At 36.6% G+C, this 27,350-nt stretch overlaps 1 protein-coding gene across 2 annotated transcripts in view; it reads left to right on the top strand.

The window, feature by feature from the left end:
- LOC126297813 (disks large-associated protein 2-like) overlaps positions 1–27,350 on the top strand; it is a 102,004-nt gene that overhangs the window by 28,181 nt on the left and 46,473 nt on the right. Inside the window, exons 2-5 of one of the 2 annotated variants that reach the window (XM_049989039.1) lie at positions 628–717; positions 2,232–2,431; positions 23,295–23,582; positions 24,183–24,461. In XM_049989039.1, the coding sequence (XP_049844996.1) occupies positions 660–717; positions 2,232–2,431; positions 23,295–23,582; positions 24,183–24,461 (825 nt within the window). In that variant the 5' untranslated portion in view covers positions 628–659. The remainder of the gene's footprint in view (positions 1–627; positions 718–2,231; positions 2,432–23,294; positions 23,583–24,182; positions 24,462–27,350) is intronic. The other variant, XM_049989040.1, reaches the window with a different exon arrangement.

The raw sequence follows: 27,350 nt of genomic DNA on the forward strand, positions 1-27,350 counted from the left end.
AGGATTCTTTGCCATCAGAAATACCGAGCGAGGTGGAGCAGTGGTTAGCACACTGGACATGCATTTGGGAGGACGACGGTTCAATCCCGTCTCCGGCCATCCTGATTTAGGTTTTCTGTGATTTCCCTAAATCGCTTCAGGCAAATGCCGGGATGGTTCCTGTGAAAGGGCACGGCTGATTTCCTTCCCTCACCCGAGCTTGCGTTCCGTCTCTAAAGACCTCGTTGTCGATGGGACGTTAAACACTAATATCCTCCTCCTCCGCCATAAGAAATAACTGGTATGGAGTAAGGAATATTATCTGGCTTTTAAATAGCTTATTTCCACTTTAAATAAGCAAATTGACAGCTGAAAGAAGTGTAATAGGTGAGTTTCATATCAATACAGTAACATGACTGAACTCTATGCAATAATTTATGTTCTTAGATTCTCCTCGATACTGTATAATGTTTTTGCCTTCATGTTTAATGAAAAAATTGCTGCCCACGTATTGCCATTCTTATTAGTATACCCGTAAGATTGTTTCCATCAAAGTAGAATTATTGATGAGTATTTCTCCTCCAGTGCAGATTTTGGTGATTTCTTTGGTGTTCGCCTTGCAATGTGCTAAATACTTTTTTTATACAGGTAAGCCTGTCGAGGTGAGGAAGTCATGCGTCATGGCTTCTATAAACAACCCTTCTGTGGGTATTTACAGTAATGGTGGAGCCGATCCAGGTATTAGACGTCAAAAACTCGATAAACGCATGATTCTTTGCTTGTAATTGTTCCCACATCACCTTGTGTGCATATACATTCCACAATTGCAGAACAAATTATTGCACGTTGTCAGTACAAGGGACAAGGATTTTTTTTACTCACCTAGGTTTTGCTTTATAGAATAATTTTATGTGGATGGGGTTTATCAGAGGCCTAAAATAGCCAGAAGTAATTTATGCTAATGCAGAGTCCTCAGTGGATTGCAATAGTTTCTGGTAGGAGAGGTGAGATAGATGCTGAGATAAGTTCTCTTGCTTGGCATTTCAATCCATTTTCACTGCCTTGTTCCCACCTGTTGATGCACTGCCCTTTGCATGTTACATTGAACATTGAAGTCATGTGTGCATGCTTGTTATTTACACACTAGCTGTACTGATATTGTCAAGTTTGGATTTGATATCATTCTAGTTGACTGATCAAGTTGCTAACACTTTGTGAAGGAAAAAAAAGTGATTCATTTGTTAGCTGTTATTGTTTGACTTAACCTTTTATGTTTACATGATTATTGATTTTGTGCATACTAAATAAACACCTTTAAGTTAGCTGCATTACGCAATAAGAAGTATCCAGACAGCTGTGTAAAGCTGCTGTCATTACTCTGGTGTGTCAGATGGGTTGACCAATTCTATAATCTGACAGCCAACACTCACATCTGTAGTTCCAGTTGAATTGATTCTTCTTGGAGAACTGCAAGGTTTTTAGATTTCGTTGGTTGCCTTGGTTGTCTGGTACAAAGCTAAAGATCCCAGACATCTTGTTAAAGCTCAGATGAGTTCAAATCATGTGGTACACACACTACTGCCTTCTCAGCAGATTACTCCTCTGCAAATCATCCAGTAAGAAACTGTTTCTTCATGTCCATGCACTCCATGTGCACAAATGAACAATACTTTGACAGTCAGTAAGCACTCAGGATATCCATGTAAACTATTGAATTGTCATTCCACCTCATTATGAGTGCCCTTTCTGTGGGATGGCAGGGTGAGAAGGGGCAAGTTTTACTGTAGGCACTACATAAAACTGAAAATTCCATTTACTATATGCTCTAATAAGATTCATGATGGCACAGATATGTGGCAATGTTAAGTGCTATGAAGTACCTACTACTGGGTAATCTAAAGGCCATGGCCAAGTACTTAATCATGGAAGTCACATTCTACAGAATCAGTAGTTCGTCTCTTTGATAAGTGAATTATTTTAGGTTGGTGTCTGGATACTTCGATCATGTGCTGCAGATTACTTGTAGAGTAGTAATTTATGAAAAATGTGCTTTGTTTTCATGCTACATGTAATGAATATTATGACTAAATACATTCATACAGTTTTACAGTCCTGAAACAGAAATAGGAGAAATTGAAAAAGACATATAAAATTTGGACGTGAATCATCCACATGTAATATTGCTGGAAGAATTCTTTGAGATATTACATTAGTAACAGTGTTCTGATTAGTATCTGAAAACTTTATTTCAGGTTCAGGTAAAAATGTTCCAAAAAGTGCAGCAGAATCTGGTAGCGTACGCAAACCTTCGTATCTTGGCTTGTCATGCTCTGTGAGTGGATACGGGAGGGCATCTGCATACGGACTGCGCTCGAGAGATCACAGCCCAGCACCAACATCTGTTCAGCCTAGACTTAGCACACCAGTGCAAGCCATGGATGGTGCAGTGTGTGTACGTTAAATTTCTGGCACTTGCTTTTTGTTACTATAGTCATGTTTTGCCTCACTGGTGAAACTGTGGTAGACACTTAACATTCAGTATTTAGTGATTATAATTAAAGAAATTGAGCTGTCGCTTTTTCCTTGTAAGTTTGTAAGTTACATGCTACTTTTATTTGTCAGATGATTATTGGTTTCTATTATGTGGTAAGTGAAGGAAATATTTTAAATGTGAACACAGTTCTGACTATAAAAACATATATTTTGATGGTAAACAGTCTTGGTCAGTTTTTGAACATCCTCAGACCATCATACTGAAATTTAAATATAGAATGGATTTAGCTGGATGTCTGATAAAAAAAAAAATGGTTCAAAATGCTCTGAGCACTATGGGACTCAACTGCTGTGGTCATCAGTCCCCTAGAACTTAGAACTACTTAAACCTAACTAACCTAAGGACATCACACACATCCATGCCCGAGGTAGGATTCGAACCTGCGACCGTAGCAGTCGCACGGTTGCGGACTGCGCGCCTAGGACCGCGAGACCACTGCGGCTGGCAATGTCTGATAATAGCAGTAACATAAGTACATCATATATAACAAATATTAAAAGAACAAATTATAACAATTGTGGCAGGCAGTGATGGTGAATGAAGCTGGTGTTGTAACTCAGTGTCAACTGCTAAGGAGAGCAACACAGTTGCTGCTTAAATATGTGATGCTCTGCCCACTGCATACCGAATTACATCAGCTATAGCTAATGAGGTGTACAAGGGAGCTTTGTTACCCGAAAGTGAATAACAAATGAAGAAAGATGTACATTATTTGATATAAAGTAATTGCTATAAACAGCATTTCCTCAATATGTGATGAGATAGCCATCTGTGGAGGATTTATTGCAAACTCTCAGATTTTATGCCACCAAAGACAGCGATTAAGTGACGCCAATGGTTCCCATGGGGCTGCGGTGTATCAATATGTGACATCCAGCAAATGATATCAGAGCAGTGACAGTGACTGGATGTTAAATATGTACTGGCAAACTTGTAAATGTAAAACAATGACCTTAAGAAATTGAAGTTTTAAAGACCTGTGAATATAGTTGTTTACAGATGAATATTCCATGAAATTCCATAAAATAGGCATACATAATGTCGGATGTATAGAAATACAGGTAACACCACTACCATACAATACATCAGACCCATCTAAGTAGTCATAAATGTAAAACAAATGCATAAGCAGTCAACAGTTTAAAAATACTGTGAATGCGACTAAACAACTATAAAGTCCATTAAATAGCAGTAAGCATGAAGTTAAAATTATTGTTTGGAGGAAGAAAAGAGGAATAAAAGTCGAAGCAGAACTGCATTTTTAGTTAACTTGGAGCAAAATCCTCATATTACATAAAGGGAGGTACTGCACAGTAATTATCACAAAACTAGGCCTATGGAGGTAGTAATGAATAAAAAGTAAAAACATAAGCAGCCAAGAGTTTAAAATATATTGAACCAAGTTTTATACAATTATGAAAACATTTATTAAAAAATAAGAGAATAAAAGAGGAACAGAAAAGCAGGAATATTTTGTAGTAGGTCTTCAAAAAAATTATGGAAATACTTGTCTCTGAAGTCTTATTGCTAATTCAGTATTGACAGGGGTTTATTTTTCTAGTGAGTATAAATTTTGTTATATATCCTTCCAAATGATTGTGATGTCTTTTATTATTGTTGTTGTTGTTTCTATGGCTAATCAGTCGCAGCTTTGAATTTGTTTTCTGTTGAAACACAAACACCACTTCCATGCTGCTTTCATGGTAAAAGACTACAGCACTTAAACAGTATTTCCACATGCACTGCGACCTAGGTGCAGTCTGTAATACCTAGCATGGCGTGCATTCTACATGTTGGCCTGCATGCCAGTACGTATTTAACACCCAGTTGCTACCACACCTCTGAAATAGTCTTCTACTCTTTGGTCATGTCGATATGATGCCGTCTCTTTGGGAACTATTAGCATTGTTTAATCGCTGTCTTTGGTGGCACAAAATCTATACATTTGCAGTAAATCCCCACAGATGGCTATCTATTCTCACAACTGATAGTTTTGTTATCTCTCTTGTGCATGTATTTATCACATACTGACGAAATGCTGTTTATAGTAGTTACTTTATATCATGTAATAAATCTATTTGTTCATTTATTGGCTTTTATGTAACCAATTTGTATATACCTTATTGTAATAACTGTATTATGTCATGTATGCCTGATTGGCTATTACTGATGTAATTTCGGTATGCAGTGCGTGAAGCATCACATATTTAAATAACTGCATTGTTCTCCTTAGCAGTTAACACTCAGTTAAAACACCAGCTCCCTTCACCACCACCACCACCACCACCACCACCACCACGTGCTATAAGGGATATAATTTCTATTCTAATATTTGTTATATAATGTATTTTATGTTATTACTGTTATCGGACATCCCATTAAATCCGTTCTATCCAAAAATTACTGAAGGAAATGTAGTTTTCATTAAAACATTGGGAAAAAATTGAACATAATGTCTGGTTCATGCAATAGTAGCAGCACTCTAAAATATTTTGCTATTAATGGAAGTTCATCTTGATATTAGTTGCAGTTTCAGTACTGATGTATTAGTGTGTGGAAGACATTATTAGGAAGCCATAAACTGCTGTCATTTTGTATTTGAATTTTCAAGTTCAGGCAGTTCAATAAACATGAAAGAAACTGAAATAGTGGTGTACCACGTCATATTCTCTTCATGGATTTTTATGGTTCATTTTAAAAGAATGCAGTAGCTTGCAAATTGGACACAAGTGTACATTGTTACCAAATTTGTCAACATTGACGTGTAAACATCAGTGAATTAAATGAATCTTCCATTTTCAGTTATATTTTAGGTTACTAATTTTGACACATTGATGAAAACACTTGTCTGGTCAGAATACTGGTTGTAAGGCAGCCCTTCAAGCCATTTATTAGGTTCCTTAGGACAAGTAATCCAAAATATTCCATATTTAATGAACTGGTGATTTCTTAACTTTCACTGCTTCTTGAAAATTCAGTTTACGTGTTTTTGAACTTGGAAAGTAAACTGCAGACATATTTTCAAAGGACATCTTCATTTCAGTCTTTTTTTAAAAAAGTTCCCTCATAAAGATTGGGAAATTCTGGGGCCATTCCACATCAAATCACGCAGGTCATGCCACCCATCATCTCTGATTTTCATGAAACTTTGCACATTTGCCTATATTTATAATGTAAGAATTACTGTATTTTTATATCAAATTCTAAATGCAGTGATATTCTGATAACTGGGCTCTGCAGGAATGTCAATGCAAAATGGTACTTACCAGCATAAATGCCCATAAGTCAGGTGTTTATGAAGCTTTTGATCATGGATTTTTTTTCCATAAGTTGAGAAGCACATACTTAACAGACATGTAATTATTTAAGTGGTGAAGTTACAAAGAACAATACAAAAATTTAATATGTATCACTTTCCAATTTCTGTAAAAAGTACACATTGAACAATGCTTGAATCACATTTCTCCAGCCTGGTGGGAACTTACAATTGGTCTTAAATAATTCCAAAGACAGTATAATTTGTAGTAAAATAAAATTAATGTTTTTTTCTACAAATGGATGCACAAATCTGAAATCTCAATACTTTGTGATTTAAAAAATAATTCTAAGAAAGTTCATCCATACCTGACAACTATTGCTTGAGATTTTCATGGAACTTTTCTACTGCATGTCAATAGTCAGTGCAAAATTGCTCCATATTGCATGTAATTTTAGGGGAAAAAATGGAAATTTTTACAAACATAAATGCTGCAACTGAAGTTTGTCATTTGGATTGCATTACTTCAGATGATGATGATCGATGATGTAGTAGTTGGTTCAGGACAGAACTAAAGAAGCCTCGGACAAGGGCTGTCATGGGGGGGGATGCCGGTTGAACCCTATGCCCGCCCACAATGGTAATGACACTGCTAGCCAACTGGAAAATGATTTAAATCCAAATAGAGGTGCTTCCTGCAACCACCCTAGAAGGAAAACAGACAGAGGATGAGATGGTCAGATGAAGTTAATCGACACCTCATGTTCTGTTATTACCAAGCAACAAACCTAGGAACCAACACAACTGGATACAGATCACAAGTATACACAACATTTATTACCAGATACACAGAATTAAAATTTTTAACAGGACGACGACTATCTGATCAGATCCGTGTAATAATAAAAAATAACAGGATATACCAGTCAGAATTAGAAAACCTCAGACAACAAGTACAACAAATACGGGAACAAAATAATGTGCAATCAGAAGAAGAAGAAGAAGAAGAAGAAGAAGAAGAAGAAGAAGAAGAGAATACAGTAATGGACTCAATCATCCCAGAGCAAACAAACAAAGAACACGCATCAATCAAACAATCAGAGGAAAATGAAATCTTAAGACAGCCACCAGAACTAGCACAAATAGAACACGAAGTGACACACATGTTAGATGTAGAAGAAAAATATCAGCTCACATATATAGAATACAAAGACACAAATACAGACATTAGACCATTCTTGCATAGACTGCCAAATAACCCACAAGTCGAAACAACAATAAAAACTATCAACACAATCATACACAACAAAATAAATGAAAATACAACTATGGAAGTGTTAAAACTACTGGTTTATATAGGAGCACTCACTACACTAAATATACACACTAGGCAGAGATCAGAACCAACCAACACACAGAAGAAAGCCACAAAACCAGCATGCAACACAGGCTACAGATCAGAATAGAAAAACTGAGAAAAGACATCGGACAGCTAACACAATTTATAAGAAATGAAATGTCAGAAAAAAAAAAAAAAACGAAAAAGGTTAGGTAAAATCTTCACAACAAGAAGCGATAGAGCAATTAGATGAAAAGAAGCAGAAATTACAAGCACTGGCCAAACGACTTAGAAGATACAAAAAAAGTGAAAATAGAAGGAAACAAAACCAAACATTCAACACAAACCAAAAGAAATTTTACCAGACAATAGATAACACACACATTAAAATAGACAATCCACCAAACGTAAGACATGGAACACTTCTGGAGCAACATATGGTCAAACCCGGTACAACATAACGGGCATGCACGGTGGATACAAACAGAAACACACAAATACAAGATGATACCACAAATGCCGGAAGTGATAATTTTGCAACATGAAGTCATCCAAGCAATTAATTCTACTAACAATTGGAAAGCCCCTGGAAAAGATTAAATAGCAAATTTCTGGCTAAAGAAGTTCACCTCAACACATTCACATCTAACTAAATTATTTAACAGTTCTCAGGATGTAAAGAGCAACTGATAATAGATGCAGAGGTGACATATCAAGCTAAAACTAATCAAAGGTCGCTACACTACGCATACATTGATTACCAAAAAGCTTTTGATAGTGTACCTCACTCATGGTTACTACAAATATTGGAAATATACAAAGTAGATCCTAAATTGATAGAGTTCCTAAACATAGTAAAGAAAAATTGGAAAACCACACTTAATATCCAAACAAATTCAAATAATATCACATCACAGCCAATACAGATTAAGTGTGAAATATACCAAGGAGACTCATTAAGTCCTTTCTGGTTCTGCCTTGCTCCGAATCCACTATCCAACATGCTAAATAATACAAATTATGGATATAATAGTATTGGAACATACCAACACAAAATCACACATTTGCTATACGTAGATCATCTAAAACTACTGGCAGCAACAAATCAGCAATTCAACCAATTACTAAAGATAACTGAAGTATTCAGCAGTGATATAAATATGGCTTTTGGAACAGACAAATGTAAGAAAAATAGCATAGTCAAGGGAAAACACACTAAACAAGAAGATTACATATTGGATAACCACAGCGACTGCATAGAAGTGATGGAAAAAACGGATGCTTATAAATATCTAAGATAAAGACAAAAAATAGGAATAGATAATACAAATATTAAATAACTAAAAGAAAAATATAGACAATGACTAACAGAAATACTGAAAACAGAATTGACAGCAAGAAACAAGACAAAAGCTATAAATACTTATGTTATACCAATATTGACCTACTCATTTGGAGTAGTGAAATGGAGTAACACAGACCTAGAAGCACTCAATACACTTACACGATTACAATGCCACAAATATAGAATACATCACATATATTCAGCAACAGAAAGATTCACATTTAGCAGAAAGGAAGGAGGAAGGGGATTTATCGACATAAAAAACCTACATTATGGACAGGTAGACAATTTAAGAAAAATTTTTATTTAATGAGCAGAAACTAGCAAAATACACAAAGCAATCACTCATATAAATACATCGGCTGCATCATTGCAATTTCATAACCACTTCTACAACCCTTTAGATCACATACCATCAACAGTTAAGAAGAAAGTAAATTGGAAAAAGAAAACACTACATGGCAAGCACCTATATCATATAACACAGCCACCCACTGATCAAGACGCATCCAACACATGGATAAGAAAAGGCAATATATACAGTGAGACGGAAGGATTCATGATTGCAATACAGGATCAAACAATAAACACGAGATATTACAGCAAGCATATTATTAAAGATCCCAATACCACAACAGATAGATACAGACTTTGCAAACAAAAAATAGAAACAGTGGATCACATCACAAGCAGATGTACGATACTAGCAAATACAGAATACACCAGGAGACATGACAATGTAGCAAAAATAATACATCAACAACTTGCCATACAACATAAACTAATAAAAAAACACGTTCCCACATACAAGTATGCACCACAAAATGTACTGGAGAATGATGAATACAAATTATACTGGAACAGAACCATTATAACAGATAAAACCACACCACACCACACCACACCACACCACATAACAAACCTGACATCATAATCACCAATAAAAAGAAGAAATTAACACAACGAATTGAAATATTCATACCCAATACAACAATATACAGAAGAAAAAGGAGAAAAAAAATTGAATAATACATCCAACTGGCTGAGGAAGTCAATGACATGTGGTATCAGGATAAAGGTTACGTTATACCAATTATACTATCAACTGCAGGAGTCATACCACACAATATCCACCAGTACATCAATGCAATACAGCTACATCCAAACGTGTATATATACAACTACAGAAATGTGTAATTATTGATACATGTTCTATTGCCTGAAAGTTCCTAAACGCAATGTAACATATACTGTACAATTAAAAGGAAGTCATGCTTGATCAAGGTCCGCATCACTTACCATTTTAAACCAGGTATAATGTCAGGGAAAGGAAAGTAGTAGTAGTAGTAGTAGTAGTAGTAGTAGTAGTAGTAGTAGTAATAATTTTCAAGACATTACTGTCATAGTTCCTAGAGGTCACAGAAGGGATGTATCTTATTTTTTAAAAAGAGATTACTATTCTTGATTTATGGGAGTATAGAAAATTAACTTGAGCTGTTGTGGTTCAAACAGTGATTTTTAAATGTGTAAAATACTGGCAGCTGATAAAAGATTTAGTTTTATCACAACTTTTGTAGTATTAAAAAGAAAAGAGCCCTGAGTTTTGGTAGATATTGGATGTTCATTTAGCATAATCACGTCATTGCTCAGAAGATCATTCACGTCAATTATGTAAACCGACAACATATACTAAGGCTGCCTCATGAAAGTATGAAACCAAAAGTTATAAATGTAATTGAAACATTTTCAGTTCGTAGATTAACTTTACTTATGGTGTCAAATTAGCACCCTTAAAAAATTATTCTAGCCACACTAACGTTAATTTAAAATGTACATGTTCAGCAATGAAGATCTCTGAAACAATCAATGAAACTTCTTAAGATTATCGCTGTTTTTAATCCACTGCGACGAATTATATTCTGTTAATTTCATATTTATTTCATTACGGTAATACATTCTGCCTAATGATGTTGATTTATGTACACCAACAGCACATAAAATGTTGTGCAAAGGCACAAAACAAGAGTCTTCTCTCAGGCCAAAAGGATGATATTGCTGGTCCAGGTGGGTAGGGAAAAAGTAGTTAAATGTCTCCTTCATCATAGACATTTCTGACGAAGGCAAAGTACCACCTGTCATCATATACAGCTGCTACAAAAGAATTTTGTTGACTAGTGCATGTCCATTGTGGGAGCATTTTCATTGAATGAGAAAATCATGGAAAGCTTTTCAGAAGACTTACTCTTCTAGTCTCTAAAGAATCACAAGATAGTGGTTTGTAATTGTGAAAATTCCTGGTACCAGGTATTGTGCAGGTTGTCAAAAATCTATTCTCGAGGTTCTTGCATAGGAAATCTATATTGAGTTATCTAAGAAGTGGAAAAAATGTGAATATTAGGATTGCAGAAATCAAACACCAGATGCAGTTGTTATTTGTGCATAATCGACTAGTTGAAGACTAGCTCTTTTCAATATATGTTTTATAGTTCCTCCCAAACCATTGAACACAGATTTACTGTGGTTCGTAGCGAAAAAGGAACACTCAGCATCAATAGAAAAATTGTTTCCGTGCTCACACAAATTTTTAAATCTTTTCTATTCTTATAGTGAGCAACTTATTCATCAGTGGAATGGTGCACTTTCTTCACTTGTAGGGAATGCTCTGCCAGCTACTTAACCATTTTTTTTTCTGGACAGCATTTACAAATCCGGCATCATCTTCCATATCATCACTTATAAAGCAGTGGATTCACTATTCCCAATTTACATTCTTCATTTACTGCATAAACACACACAGGATGGATTGTACAGCTGCTTCTCTTCCAGTTGTAACTCTGAATTGCAAAACTGTAGTTTTCAGCAAAGTCCATTAACAGAATTGCTTTATCCAAAGCTAGATTTTCTTTCAATTTTTTCAATGATTTTGACTGATACTTGGATGTAAATGAGTGTGGTTTAAGTGCCAGTAATTTTGTTACCAACAAGTCTATGTATTCACAAACAGTTGCAGACTGCTGTACCAATTCTGCCCGATTATCTGTGTTTATCCACTGGTTGAACTCGATTTCCTCATCAGCATATTTGTAAGAGAATTTCTGTTTTAATAGTTCTGACAGTTTGCCATCACTGGGACAAATGACATGGTGTTCTTAGTAATTTTTGAACAGTGAATGTATTAATTTTCCATTGCAATTAACTGAGTATTAATGCATGTAAAACATACTTTATACAAGTGAAATGATAGGTCCACACCACAAGCAGATATGATCTGTCTCATAGAAAGTCAAAGAGCAACTGAGGCCAAATAGACTAATTGTTTCATGCCAGTTATTCTCAACAGTAAATTTCAGCAATTGTTGCATTGTTTCCATGCCTAGAAAGCTTTCAAACAAGCTACTACTGTCTAAGAGCACTATTTTATCACTGTGAGCAGGTGACTGGCTGAGCACACAAATCATATCTATTATAGTGTTTAAAAAATTTGTGAATTAGTCGAATGAAAGGAAATAAATTTTCACACTTAGTCAACATGCCTGCCTAGAATGAGTTATACTTAAATATGCTAATTTGAAACCCTCGCATCTGAGGCAGTGAGTGGATGAACTTACCTAAAATGAGCAGTTTCCATCATAACAAAAAGTATTTTGATTTCAGATGTGTGCCATAAAATTTTTATTTTATTGGAAAACTTAGAATTTAGGGGATTATTTAAGACCAAAATCAGGTTCCCAGCAAGTTGGAGAAATGTGATATAAACATTTTTTCACACAGTCACAGTTATTGTGAAATTGAAAATAACACACATTAATATTTTTTTAAAATTTTCTTTGTAACTTCACTGCTTCAATAAATAGATATGTTAACTGTGTGCCTTACTTCTGAAAAAAAAAAAATCGTTATCAAAAGCTTCATAAACACCTGAGTTATGGGCATTTATGCAGATAAGTACCATTTTGCTTTGGCACTATCACAGAGCCCAGTTATCAGAATATCACTACATTTAAAATCTGATACAAAATAAAGTTGTTGTCTGAGACAAAAAGATTTTGCATAAGTTCCCATGTAATAAGTAAAAGCAAATGTGCGAAGTTCTGTGAAAATCGTAGATAGAGGGTTACAAATCCTCGCATTATTGCGTGTTTTGACGTGGAATGACCCCGTGTGTCTGTAATGCACTAGATGTGATACGGCAATTTGTCATAGTGGTAACTGATCAGGAATGGTGTGATGCATCCGTTGTAGTAAACCGTTGACTTTAGGTTTACAAAGACCAAATAGAGAGAGAACATTTCAGATATGGACCTGTAAGTTTACAGTGTTGTTCACTATGCAGTGGAGTGCCACACAATTTCAGTTACTTCAAAGTTCCTCACATTGCTACAGTATGTACTTGCTTTCAAAGTACTTAGCTGTGCGTAAAACATTCTTGGTTCATATCTTATGTATATTGTCTTTGTCGTTAATTTTGTGAATTTTTTCCAAATATTAAACAATGAAAAATAGTCTCAACTTATTTCTTGTTTTGCATTGAACATCACTCTGGGCCAACTGCATGAACATTGATTAAAAAGCAAGATAACTGAGAGTTCCGTGATCACTGCTAAAGCTTAATTGCCAATAAATTCTCTCTGTGTTGCACCAGTGTTTAACACTGGTTAGCAAAATGCGTTCAGTTAACTGGGAATGTGACTGCAGTAACTCATTGTGTTACAAAGGAAAGTGCTTATTGTACATTAAAAGATAATAATTGCTGTCGGTGGTATTTACATGCACTTCCCAGTTTGTTATTGTAGTGTGGCTATTGTTACTGCAGTACGGAGATCAAGAAAAGTACACCAAATTTCTCGAAATTTCAAAATGATATATTTTTAGAACTGGTAGGCTTTGATAAGAATTTTAGAATGCAAAAAATGCACAGTTTCATATTTCACTGTGTAAATGTTCTATGGTGTATTAAGTGTATTTAATACAAATAGTATTAATCATTTATAAAACGTGTACATGAAGTGGAATCAACCATTCCCACAACTTCTACATAATTTTATTTTGCTTATTGCTCTGAATGTTAGTGTGTGTGGTGGCATAATAATGTAACAGGTTATTAAATTTAGTAGTGACAAGATTTTAATGATTCCACAGAGCCAGACTGTCAAGCAACAATATCCCATATTATTAAATTGTGGTCCCTGAAGATGTGGTAGGAAAATGAAAAATAAGATTTCCTGTTCTGTGTTATATCTCGCAGAAGACCGAATACTTCTGAGAGTATAATCCACTGTACCAGTGACTCCAGGAAATCATCCGGTGCACTGAAACCATACATCAGACTGTAATTTTGCTCAGGAAGAAGCTTTATGTATTGTGGAGACATTGGTGCTATGATAACCGATAAATCAGTGATAATTCTTTGCGGTGTTGTCCTATGTATATTATTACCATTTTTAAATGGCTACTCTGTTTGTAAAGATTAGGAAACATCGTTCCATTGAGGAAAGGTGCTGGAACAAAATTTTCAAAACAAAAATGTATTACAAAATCCGTTCATGACAGATTTTTTAAAAATTTCTTCTTACTTGCTACAAACACAAAGATGCCTAATTTCTATTGGAATTTTACAATGGCTTCAATCATTCTAAAGGTATTAGTCATTCCAATGATTAAGGAAGTTTCACTTTGGTATGATTAGAGAAAAAAAAACAGAATTCACTTTAAGCAAATATATAAAAGAATAGACATTCAATTTAACAATTTCAATAAAATCTGGCAGTGGGCTGAATTTTAAAGGAACAACTGTAATCTTAAAAGGATATTCAACAAACAAAGGTAGCCTAACCAACACTGGTTGCCTAAAGAAGCTAGTTAACTAGAACTTGTTAGGAGATTCTCAAAATGGCCAACAATAATTCCCAAGTCATTACAAAATAAAACTCATCAATAACTATAGATAAGGTTACAGGAACAACATATCCAGTTTACAGACAGTAATGGCTTTCCTTTCTTACAACCAGTATAGGCTGTTTTATAGTTTGCCTTTTTCCCTTGGGCCGGACACGGAATGGTCAAGCCTATCCAGTCACCTGTCACCACAGTCAAACCCACGATCACACGGAAGGCAAAATAAGCTGGCTTCTAGAACACACAGAGAAGTGCCATTAGTTTAACAAGCTTCACACACACACACACACACACACACACACACACACACCTACCTTCCCCTCATGCAGTTGGATGATAAGGAAAACAGTCTTTGAGAAAATTACTTTGGTCACAATATGGTAATAACAGCTTCTCCTTTGTTGAGCTCAAATGCTTGACGGTTAAGCGAAAGGTTCCTGATCCATCACCACACCACACAGTTACTATTTGAAGTTGTTGGTGAAATTTTGAACTGCTGCAATAAACACCTTGAGTATATGTTTAACAAAGTTAGCATGTCATCACAAGTCCACACAGTTACCAAGTGCAGCTCACCAAGTTATTGTTTGTACGTATCTGCAACAAAGTCCTGCTGTATGACAAGGACGCACACACTCTCATCGTGGTGGAAATAAAAATGTACTGAGACTGAACACAGTGTCCACTTTGCGGCTGTATCTTGCCACTTCTGGATGCTGCTGCCCAGAGCAACTGCCAGCACAAGGGTGTCCTGCACCTTCTCACGGCTTCCTCTACAACATCTGACTAACCTCTTTGTGCATATGGCATGCCATTTTATAGGTTTCGTGCTGCACAGTGTGATACCAGCCATATTGCATAGTGCAAATCTATAGGGCGGACTTGGTGTGGACAACAGTTTCCAATAACTATATTAAATGCATCCGTTGGATATGCCCTTAATGCCTTTAGTACTATGTTCATGGGAGATGAACGGTTATTTAGATTAGTAGGCAATTCCAAGCTTTCGTTGATTTGGCCTAGTAAACATAAAACTGTGTTTTGAAAGACGAAATCTTGCTTCAAATTTCTTGTCACCATAATCTTTGAAAGAATTTCCTCTTTCGACAACTACTCCAGTACGGTTGTGGTGATGCTTCATGGTGAAGGTATAATATTTCATAATCATCATCTATAACATCAAAATGCACCATCAACTTACATTATTTTAATTGCAATTAACTCCCTCACCGGCCACTGTGGCCGAGCAGTTCGAGGCACTTCAGTCCGAAGCCACGCTGCTGCTACGGTCGCAGGTTCGAATCCTGCCTCGGGCATGGATGCGTGTTATGTCCTTAGGTTAGTTAGGTTTAAGTAGTACTAAGTAAAGTCCCATAGTGCTTAGAGCCATTTGAACCATTTTCAACTCCCTCGTTTAACCAATGTTGATGAACTGGAATTTTGCATTGACTGGGGTTACATCCTGACTTAACTGCAGTTAACTTTTAATCAGCGTTGGTGCAGTCAGTCATGACAGGACCAGAAAAGACTAGAACCAATCTATACTTGGGCTTCGTTCAGTTGTGAGGCTCTTTGTAAGTGGCTTTGTTCATTGGTACACTGTAGTACTTTGCCTTCATCAGATTGTTTTTGATCTCTCTCGTGAAAATCTCAATGCTTAAATTAAATGTTGTTAGCTTCACTTAGTTGCTCACATAATGTTAATAACTACTCCATTCATGTAGCTACTTTGACTTGGTTACAACAAATTGGAAGAGCTGTAGAGCTTTGTCTGCAGGCAGTACCACACTTGCCCAACGGGTAGTATTGTGTGTTATAGCTACTAGTAAATGCTAAACTGTGCTGTCTCTTTTATGCTAGTGAGTGATACTGTTCCTGATACATTTGTGACTTTACACTTGACTTCACAGAAAAGAAGGTTGCGACGTGCTGTGAGGACTTGATTTTTAACAAAACATAGGTGAAGTAGCTTCACTTCTTTCCCCACAAAAATTGTTGTACTGGACAGTTTACAGCACTCAATAAAAAGTTTATAGATAGAAGACTGAAGAACTTCTGCAGTTCTTTTAAAATATTGCATACCCAGCTACTTGCATTATCATTTTAGTACCAAATCTACTTGAAAGAAAACATAGTTTTATAGATGTCAGTATGTCCATCATGTGTAATGCAGATTTCAAGAACCAACGATTGGCTACTTGGTCTGGAAACTGAACAAAAAATAAAATGAGCTGCTCATTGCATAGGAGGTACCAATATGGAAGGTAATTAAACAGTTCTGCAATATGGGAATTTCCTTTGTCAGATCAATAATATTAAGTTGTAAGTTTTATTAATAACCAGAAAATTAATAAATAAATTATTGATATTAAAGGAATCCAAATAAAGAAGTTATTTTAAGAATAAACACGAACTTTTGAGCCATTTAAGTTTTTGCATTCAAGTATTCTCACACCCTGACCCAAAAGGTGAAACCTTCTTGGTCTAATAAACAGTTGAACATAAGGGATGATGGTGGGTGATTTTGAAACACACGTTAAAAAAATGAGATTACTTTTTTGCTAAAATTTTCTGACTTTGTACTAAGCTGAAATAAGTGTAGTGGAATTTATAGACAACAGAATATAAATCCCAGATACATTCCTTAATAAAAGCAGAAAATGGAAGGTAACAGACTCAATTAAAAATGAGCTTGAATTAAAGTAATTTTAATTAAATCTTGTGCAGCAAAAAATAAAAATATACAGGACGGTTATAATTAAACTTCTGCTTCTTGAACCAGTGTATAAGGAAAACTGTTTACTTTAAGGATAATGAACTTCATAGGAATGATGTTCAGACTGTATACTGCAGGATTCGCACTGTTAGTAGTGCGTCATGGCTTGATGGTAAGGTGCAGCTACTGGTACAGCAAGTTATGGTTGAAAAACAAGTGTCAGTGTGCATTAGTTTCAGCCAATCAATGTCATGTCTGGACAAGGTGAGCAGGGCTTTACTCCTAAAAGTGGTTTCAGCAATTTGTAAGTAAATGCATTAAAGGAATAGGGAGAGGTCCTCTTTCCACAGTGCGGTTGAACATGATTTGGAAGTTAGAATTAACATGCAATTTGGGAATTGCTCTTGGGAGAGGGCAGTGGCCAATTGCACCACAAATGATTGAAGTTACTGTAGCCATGGCTGAGAATGCTGTATGTAAAGTGCAATCTTGGAGTATGACATGAGCTGTGTCAGTCAGCTGAACACTCAATCGTCCACCATTCAGAAATGCTACGAATAATTCTGAAATTGTATCTCTAGTATGGTTGCAGGTGGATGCAGATGGCCGTCACATTGGGCAATGTTTGTAACCTAGAATGTAAACGTTTTATACTTTTAACAGTTGTTACCCTGTCATGCGTAAATTAATTTTTTAATACTTTATTTGTTATCTCTCTTCTCCATGTCCGTACAGATGCTGTCACAAAGTTTCATTGTCCTATAATCTCTCATTTTTCAAGGGAGCATCTCAAGTAGTCAAAGATTAGTTATAAACACCCTGTATATTTTTTGCGTAGAACAGTGTCAGATAACTATGTTGCCCATGCCATGCTTTTAAGGCATCCTGGCCAGGATGTGCTATTATAAAATAGTGGCTGTAGAAAATTCAACTCTGAATTGCAAATTGTTGTTAAAAAATTATCATTTTTATTTAATATTCTTAGCCAAATACTGGTATTATGTGCCTTATATGGCACAGTATGCATTAGCATTCTGTCATCGCCCACATAAATTCTGCACCTTTGATGATATATCTCGATGTTTGAGGTAGAGTTAAGCAAAGACTGGTTTGTACAAAACTAGATCTCTCCCAAAATTATCACAGTAGTCCTGTGAAATTCGTTGAAAAAATCTCTAACAGTGAGAGAATCTTTCTATCCCTCCTTGTAATATAAAAATTTAAGTGTCAACTAAGTTACGTGCACATATACTGACAATTTTGCATTATCTGTGTATCCTGGCTGTAAACTAGAATGCATTATAGTAAAATCTATATTTTGTTGCTGAGTGAAACACTCATTTCAGCCACAAAATGAAAGCTTTTATTTGTTATGCTTTCTGAAAATGTATGCTATAAAATATTGTGTAACTTTCACTGCATAATGTCATGGGTGGCAGTTACCCAAACTTAGTGTTGCATGTAGCATAGTGAAATTGGTAAGTACAATTTTTCCCTCTTTCTTCCTTTACATGTGAGGTAGTGAAAGATTTGAATAATTCTTTATAGAAAATGTAGAAATTATTGCTGTAAGGAGTGAAGTTACCTTGTTGCCCATCAGCATTTATCTCTCTTTCCTGATTGTGGATACCTCCATTTGTGCAGATTAGCAGATTAATTTGCAAGGATGCCTTTCAAGTCTTCAGGTTGTTGAGTTTCTGCCATATTGGCAAGCTTATTGGTGTTCTTGTGAAACTTTTCTCTTGTGAAATCGGACTGTGTTGTTAGTGAGGTGATGTCTTCTTGCCGAGTTAGAGTCCACCCTCTCGCTAGCATGAGGTAAGGCAATATCATCTCGGTATGTTCTGCTTTCCTCATTGTCGGCTTTCTGCTTGTTTTGTCATTGTGATTGAGACATGGGCATTGGCTGGGACTATGGAATATAGATTAGCGTTTTTGTAGTAAGAGTTCCAGAATCAAACAAGATGACATATTTGAAGTGTCAGAATGAACCAATGAAACAGTCTACAGTGCAGATATTTATATGTATGATTTTAGGACCATGACAAATCATTAATAGCAAGTTACTTTGATTCTATTTTTATGAAATGTAAGCAGTTATCAATGGATGGGCCAAACATGAATTTAAAGCTTTTGAATGACGTTAACAAGTACAGAGGCCACAATGCACTGTGATAATTTGATCTGCATCCTTTCCTACACCCTTTTGTGAAACAAGATCATTGAAGATGCCAATGCAGCTGAGAAGGTTGTGGAAATTCTCGAACATATTCACACCTACATTACTGAGGTAAAGAAATAGAAAAGTATTCCACATTCATAAAGTTGTACCTTATCTGCATTTCATATGCACCAATGGATTAGCTAAAATAAATCGTACAGAAAGTTTATTCAACGCATTTTTACCTCTGCAAACTCCTTAAAATTTAAGGCAATGGTTTAGTTAATTTGATGCAGCACAGTAACTACTATGAATAGTCCTTCATTGAGCAAATGAATCGGGCAGTAAGATGTGCAAAAATTTTTTTTCCACCTAGTAGTTTCCTTAAAATTGGATGTGTGTTTCATAGTGGATGGAACGCTGTCTCTCAGCACAGAATACAAGAAGCATGTCTGTAGCAGTGAAAGGGTTAATGCAGTGAGTTTTGAAAGAAGTCTTAAATAGCAAAAATTTTTCTTTAAAGAAAATAGACTTGAAGCATGTAACAAATCTGATTACGGGAAGACATTTCAATTTGGATTTTGCTACTAAAAGTGCACTAAAAATTAATGTACATGAACAAAATATATTGTTGCTAAAAGAAAGCGTGCAATCACACAACATTGGCATACTAGAGAAGTTAGGAGAAAGATCATACTTCAAATATGACTTAACACATGTGATTTCATGCTTGAATCCAGAAATCATGTTAAACCACAAAATAAGTGAAAGATGATGAACAATATCCCTTGAAATTTTGGTATAAAACAATGTCACATTCAGAGGCAGACTGCGTCAAACTTGAATTTGGAGATTAGCAGAGAATTGAAGAAAAGATAAAATTCTTAATAGAAAAGCGAAAATTGTCTATAAATTGTCGATTGATATACTCACATTATCATTAAAGCCGTGTCCAAATTTCAAAGATTTTGTGCAAATCATTTTAATAATCTCACATGGAAGTGTTTGTTGGGTAGTGTTTTTCTGTAAACTCTGAAATTATATGACATAAGAGAAACTCGGGACCTCAGCCACAATCTGGCATTAAAACAAATCCAATGGTGACAAACGAAAATCTGTGCTGGATCAGAATTCGAAGCCAAATTTCCCACATTATATGAGTGGTTGTGTTAACAGTTTAGACTATCCAAGCATGCTTTCCGTCCAACTGAAATTATCAACATGTCGCACACAACATACGTAGCGTCCACTATCTGTGATCCTTTTTGCTGGCAGCTTCACCAGATTCCTGCTAGAGTTCACACTTAGTATACATCTGCACTGAAGGTATTATTTGCTTTCAGGTGCACATGTACATACATACATACATACATACATATATACAGGGTGTTACAAAAAGGTACGGCCAAACTTTCAGAAAACATTCCTCACACACAAAGAAAGAAAATATGTTATGCGGACATGTGTCCGGAAACGCTTACTTTCCACGTTAGAGCTAATTTTATTACTTCTCTTCAAATCACATTAATCATGTAATGGAAACACACAGCAACAGAACGTACCGTCGTGACTTCAAACACTTTGTTACAGGAAATGTTCAAAATGTCCTCCGTTAGCGAGGATACATGCATCCACCCTCCGTCGCATGGAATCCATGATGCGCTGATGTAGCCCTGGAGAATGGCGTATTGTATCACAGCCATCCACAATACAAGCATGAAGAGTCTCTACATTTGGTGCCGGGCTTGTGTAGACAAGAGCTTTCAAATGCACCCATATATGAAAGACAAGAGGGTTGAGGTCAGGAGAGTGTGGAGGCCACGGAATTGGTCCGCCTCTATCAATCCATCGGTCACCGAATCTGTTGTTGAGAAGCGTATGAACACTTCGACTGAAATATGCAGGCGCTCCATCGTGCATGAACGACATGTTGTGTTGTACTTGTAAAGGCACATGTTCTAGCAGCACAGGTATGAAATCATGATAACGCGCTCCATTGAGCGTAGGTGGAAAATGGTGCCGAATCAAGACATCGCCATCAATGCCTGCCCAAACGTTCACAGAAAATCTGTGTTGATGACGTGATTGCACAATTGCGTGCGGATTCTCGTCAGCCCACACATGTTAATTGTGAAAATTTACAATTTGATCATGTTGGAATGGAGCCTCATCCGTAAAGAGAACATTTGCACTGAAATGAAGATTGACACACTGTTGGATGAACTATTCGCAGAAGTGTACCCGTGGAGGCCAATCAGCTGCTGATAGTGCCTGCATACACTGTACATGGTACGGAAACAATTGGTTCTCCCGTAGCACTCTCCATATAGTGATGTGGTCAACGTTACCTTGTACAGTAGCAACTTCTCTGAAGCTGACATTAGGGTTATCGTCAACTGCACGAAGAATTGCCTCGTCCATTGCAGGTGTCCTCGTCGTTCTAGGTCTTCCCCAGTCGCGAGTCATAGGCTGGAATGTTCCGTGCTCCCTAAGACGCAGATCAATTGCTTCGTACGTCTTCCTGTCGGGACACCTTCGTTCTGGAAATACGTCTTGATACAAACGTACCGCGCCACGGCTATTGCCCCGTGCTAATCCATACATCAAATGGGCATCTGCCAACTCCGCATTTGTAAACATTGCACTGACTGCAAAACCACATTCGTGATGAACACTAACCTGTTGATGCTACGTACTGATGTGCTTGATGCTAGCTAGTACTGTAGAGCAATGAGTCGCATGTCAACACAAGCACCAAAGTCAACATTACCTACCTTCAATTGGGCCAACTGGCAGTGAATCGAGGCAGTACAGTACATACTGACGAAACTAAAATGAGCTTTAACATGGAAATTAAGTGTTTCCGGACACATGTCCACATAACATCTTTTCTTTATTTGTGTGTGAGGAATGTTTCCTGAAAGTTTGGTCGTATCTTTTTGTAACACCCTGTATATGTGTGTGGTGTCTCCCCTCAGGGGCTCAAGACTCTTCCGCGAGTTCGGACGCCGAGCTGTTACTGCCTGTTCTTCATCCTGGGCTGCATTTACTGCTCCTCGTCCCCTTCCCCCCTGTCCTCTCTCCTTCCCTCTGCCCCTTCCTTCCCCTCTCTGTGTTCTTACCTTACTTGATCTGCTATCCACCTTGGTTTTTTGTATTACTTCCAGTTTTTGTTCCCCTTGCCTTTTATTTTTCACCTTTCCTTTTTGGCTTTTTTGGTCCCCCTTTGGGGTGTGACCTCCACTTCTAAATTTTCTTTCTGAGTGTGAGCCATTTTGGAAGAACTCCTTTCCTGACATCGATAGTGTAATTCATTCTCCCACATCCCCACTCACCCCACTGGGTCACAGACTGGTGTAGCCAGTCCTTATAGTGGGAGCTGTTATGTACCCATCTTGCTGAGGCCGCTGACAACACAGGGATCAAATTTTTGATAACTGAGCCATTGCTTCCCTGTACATGCCGCCCCCCCCCCCCCTCTCTCTCTCTCTCTCTCTCTCTCTCTCTCTCTCTCTCTCTCTCTCTCTCTCTCTCTCTCTGGCGATAATACTCTGCTGCCAGAAAGAAACGTATGTTAACAGAGTAGACATAAAATTTATATTCACTGCTAAGAGAACACTAACATCTTGATGATGAGAACTTAAGATAAAATTACAGAAAACTACCTTTCAGTTTTGTTGAAACTAAATTTGTATATTTCCATGAAAATAAAACATGAATTGATCAGACTGCAATATTCATGTAGTTTCATACCGTTTCCAATTAGTCCCCAGAGCTTTTAAGGAAGCAAATAAATTTGGATTAGTAGTAGTTTTTCGTAAAATGAAGAACAGCATCGGTTTTTGAGAACTTTCTGTTTTAAGATCCCAAACTCTCGATGTCTCTCATAAGGTGACAGTCTTTCATTAGTGGAGTGCAGTTGTTGATCTGAAATTTTTATGTAGGTGTGGCCCTGATTAGTGTATCATTTATTTTAAGTTCTATTATTATTACATTATTATTATTATTATTATTATTATTATTATTATTATTATTATTAAATAAAACAGGATGGGAGATCATCAACCAGAGTCAATGGTCATGTCCAGAATTCTGATGATCCAGACTGCAGTCATCCCATTATGGCTGTGCCTGGAGCGGTTCGTGTTATTGAATTGGAACTGGCTACTCAGCAAAAGGGTTTTGTGCAGCATCAGCAAGAGCCAGATTCTCCTGCAAAATCTGTTGTTCAGCAGAGAGTTGAACGGCTGTATGGGCCTGGTGCCCTGGCCCAAGCTTTCTTAAAAAGAATGAGTGGTTCGGTGCCAAAATCACCTACCATTGATGATGATTCACAGGTTAGTATTTTGGATGCATATGTTTGAGGTTAAGTCCAAAATAGATCTTAAAATGACTGACAACAGGTAAAAATAAATTTTGTAACCATAGTAATAAAAAATCCACAGTTGCCAATGTACAATAATAATGGTTAAGTAAACAAGAGATACTGAAATCTCATGTCTTCCTTGCCAATTAAAGAGGGAAGAGGAAGAAAGATAACACTGCATGAATTTGAAAACGAAATTGACTTAAATTGCTTCTTCTGTTTTTTATTTCAACTTTGTGGAGTTTTCCTTCATAACTTATATGCATTCTGGGATTGTTTTTTCAAATCATCTTATTTGTTCATGTCAAGTTGAGTTTTGTGAGCCATCTATGACACTTCCTTCCTCCTTACCGATCTTTCCCCATCCTTAGTGATTTGTGTGATTCCTTCCCTTTTTTTCTATTTTAGTCCTTAATTTGTCAGAAAAACTTTTAGTTAGCTAAAATTAGGTTGTGATGCTTGATGGTACACACTGAGAGAAACTTAATTCTCACAAATAAATAGTATCAGTGAGTAAATGTATAAAGAAAGCACAGAGTAGCAAGTGTTGTAATAGTTGTACTCTTTCCAGGTGTCACCTTCGGAAAATGATATTAAGGTGGTATGTAGTTCTTCACCCCCAGCTCTGCCTGTGCTGAGGCATCTAAGACCAGAGTTTCGTGCTCAGCTTCCTATAGGCAGAACCCGGCGTGTCCCACCACCGACTCCCCAAGAGTCGGAGTTGGCAGGATCTACCTCAGAACAACAACCTCCTCCTGACTTACGACCAGCTGCTCCTGATGTTGTACTTCCACGTCCCACTCTGACTCCTCATGAATCAACTATCAGGGATGGCCATTTCTTCCTGAAGGTTAGATATGTACTTTCATTGCACGTAAGTTTGAGTAGAGTTAAATGTTGCTGTTTAAGATGTTTTAACTTGGACGATACTAAGCCTGACCATCATTTAGTATGTGTGTTGTTGTATCACATCCTACAAGGTGATTTGTGTTTGAAATGTTACCCACAAAAGTACCTTGTGCTTCATTTCACCTATTTAAGTGTGCAAGCATTATTGAGGGTGGTTCATTGATAGTGACTGGGTGAAATGTCTCACGAAATTAGCATAAAAAAAAAAAAACTGTTAGAGGGTTACGGGGGGAAACAGATGGAGCTATGAATGGCCCTCTTGATGAGGCTGCTGTGCTACCTTTTTTAAATAGGTACTCCCACTTTTATTACATATTCGTATAGTACATCAATAAATATGAGTGTTCGATTTGGAACATTTTTTTTCGCTTTATGATGGATGATGCTGTAATATTCTAACACTTATAATATGCCTCACCCATTTAGATAAACAGCTGGTAACAATGTAGTTCTTTTTAAATTACAACCCAAAAAGTAGTTATGTTTGGACTTCATTTCTGTTGTTCTAGTGTGATACATCTACTTTTGTGACCTTATCGTAAATTATGGGAATGAATGCTGTTACTGCATGAGCAAGAATAACAACCTCATTAATTAATAAATGCTCAAGATTATGTCCTTCAACTTCAATGCATTTGGCAATATGAATGACAAAATTCCTCTCAGCAGTGAGTAGATTGCATTCAGTGATTGTCGCACATGCATTGGCAATGTACTGATGCACGTTTTCGGACATTGTTGATGGATCACGATGACAAATATCTTTAAATTTTCCCCAAAGAAAGAAGTCCGGAGATGTAAGGTCCAGTGATTGTGCAGGCCATGGGATGGTGCTTCTATGACCAATCCATCTGTCATTAAATATTCTATTTAATACCGCTTCAACTGCATGCATGCTATGTGCCAGACGTCCATTTTGAAAGTACATCGCCATTCTGTCCTGAAGTGCAACATCTTATAGTAGAATCAGTAAAACATTAATTAAGAAATTGGCATGCATTGCATCATTTAGATTGCCATCGATAAAATAAGGGCCAATTAGATGTTCTCCCATAATTCCACACCATACATTAACCCGCCAGGGTCACTGATGTTCCACTTGTCGCAGCCATAGTGGATTTTCCGTTGCCCAATAGTGTATATTATGCCGATTTATGTTACCTCTGTCTGTGAATGACACTTAGTCACTAAATAGAACTCTTGAAACTATTATTGTCTTGTAATTTATTTTGTGCGCAGTGTCAAAAATTTACACGATGTTCAAAATCACCACTGTGAAATTTCTGGTGCATATAAATAGGGTAAGGGTGGAATGTATGATGATGTAGAATTTTCAAAACAGATGTTTTTGAAAGTCTTGGTTCTTGCTCAGTTTCTCTGCTACTGACGTCTGGATTAGCCTCAGCTGGAGCTTACACACTTATTTGGGCATCTTCATTTGTTGCAGCTGTTGGTTGCTACTTCTTCTTTGACTGAACGCTTCGGGTTTCTTTAAATGCAATAACTATGCGACAAAAGGTCTGAACAATTGGATGCTGTGTGCCAGGATAACGATCAATATACAAAGCACAAGCTTATTGGGCATTTTGATCACAATAGTCATAAGTTAATACCATATCTACCTTTTCTGTGACTGTTAAACATTCCATTTTAACAAGATTGTATTATTATTTCTGGAGAAGCATATTATTATACCTAATTTAAGTAATGAATTGCACACAGTGCTATTGGGAGCTTTGCTACAGTTGTGAGAATTTTACAGCACCATCCATAACAAAGTGAAACATGTTTTGAATCAACCATTCCTATTTATTTATGTACTTTATGAATATGTAATAAAAAATTTGGGTACCTATTTTTAAAAAAAATGCAGTTTCTATGAAATTGACCTATTGCAGTGCCATCTAGTGGGCCATCCATAGTGCCATCTGTTTTCTCTTGTCATGCTTGAACAGATTTGTTGTTCTTATTTTTTTTTTTGGTTCATGCTAATTTTGTGAGACATTTGGCCCAGTCACTACAATGGACCACCCTATACAGTGCTTTCCTTGCAACATGAACTGTTCTGTGAGATGATCTTAGTTATCATCATCAGCATATTACACCATTATGTATAGTAAAAATATTACATTTCATACTTTTGAGAATGATATACAGTGTATTGTAATTAATAGTAATAACTGACATAATTGAAATTATATGATAGAAGCAAAAACATGGGTCCACAACTGAACCATTTGTAAAATATTTGTAAATGTGTGATTAAAGAGTTGTCATTGGCTTCAGTATGGAATATTGTCCTAGTTAGTACTAATGTGTTGGAAATGTAATGGTCTTCATTAAAGTCAGGGCTCAAATTTCACCCATGGCACATGACTGGAGACTGTGGTAAGTGTCTGTTGAAGGAGTCACATTCTTCTGCCGATGTAGGAAGACGTCTAACATGCCAATATGGTCAGAGATGGATGGGTCAAGAAAGGCCTGTACTGGACCTAAAATTTCCTGTCCAGGGTCATCTCAAAAGTGAAGTGTGTATGAATAGCACTGACATAGATACAAATGAGGAACTGGAACAACTGATTGCAGAGTCTTTTCAAACTTTGTGATATACCAGGGTGTTTGAAAGAGTTTGTAACTTGTGGCAGAGACAACTATAGTATTGTGCAAATGTACAGTGAATTGTTAAATCTACGAGGGTTGAAACTTAAAAATTAGCAACTATTTATTTAGGACTTACACAGAGCATGTTTCAAAGTTTTACTGTCCTTGAAAAATAGTCACCAACATTGTACTTAACCTGTTGCCAGTGGTATGGATGTCATAGGATACC

Source organism: Schistocerca gregaria, chromosome X (assembly GCF_023897955.1).
Source record: "Schistocerca gregaria isolate iqSchGreg1 chromosome X, iqSchGreg1.2, whole genome shotgun sequence".
NCBI classification, from domain to species: domain Eukaryota; kingdom Metazoa; phylum Arthropoda; class Insecta; order Orthoptera; family Acrididae; genus Schistocerca; species Schistocerca gregaria.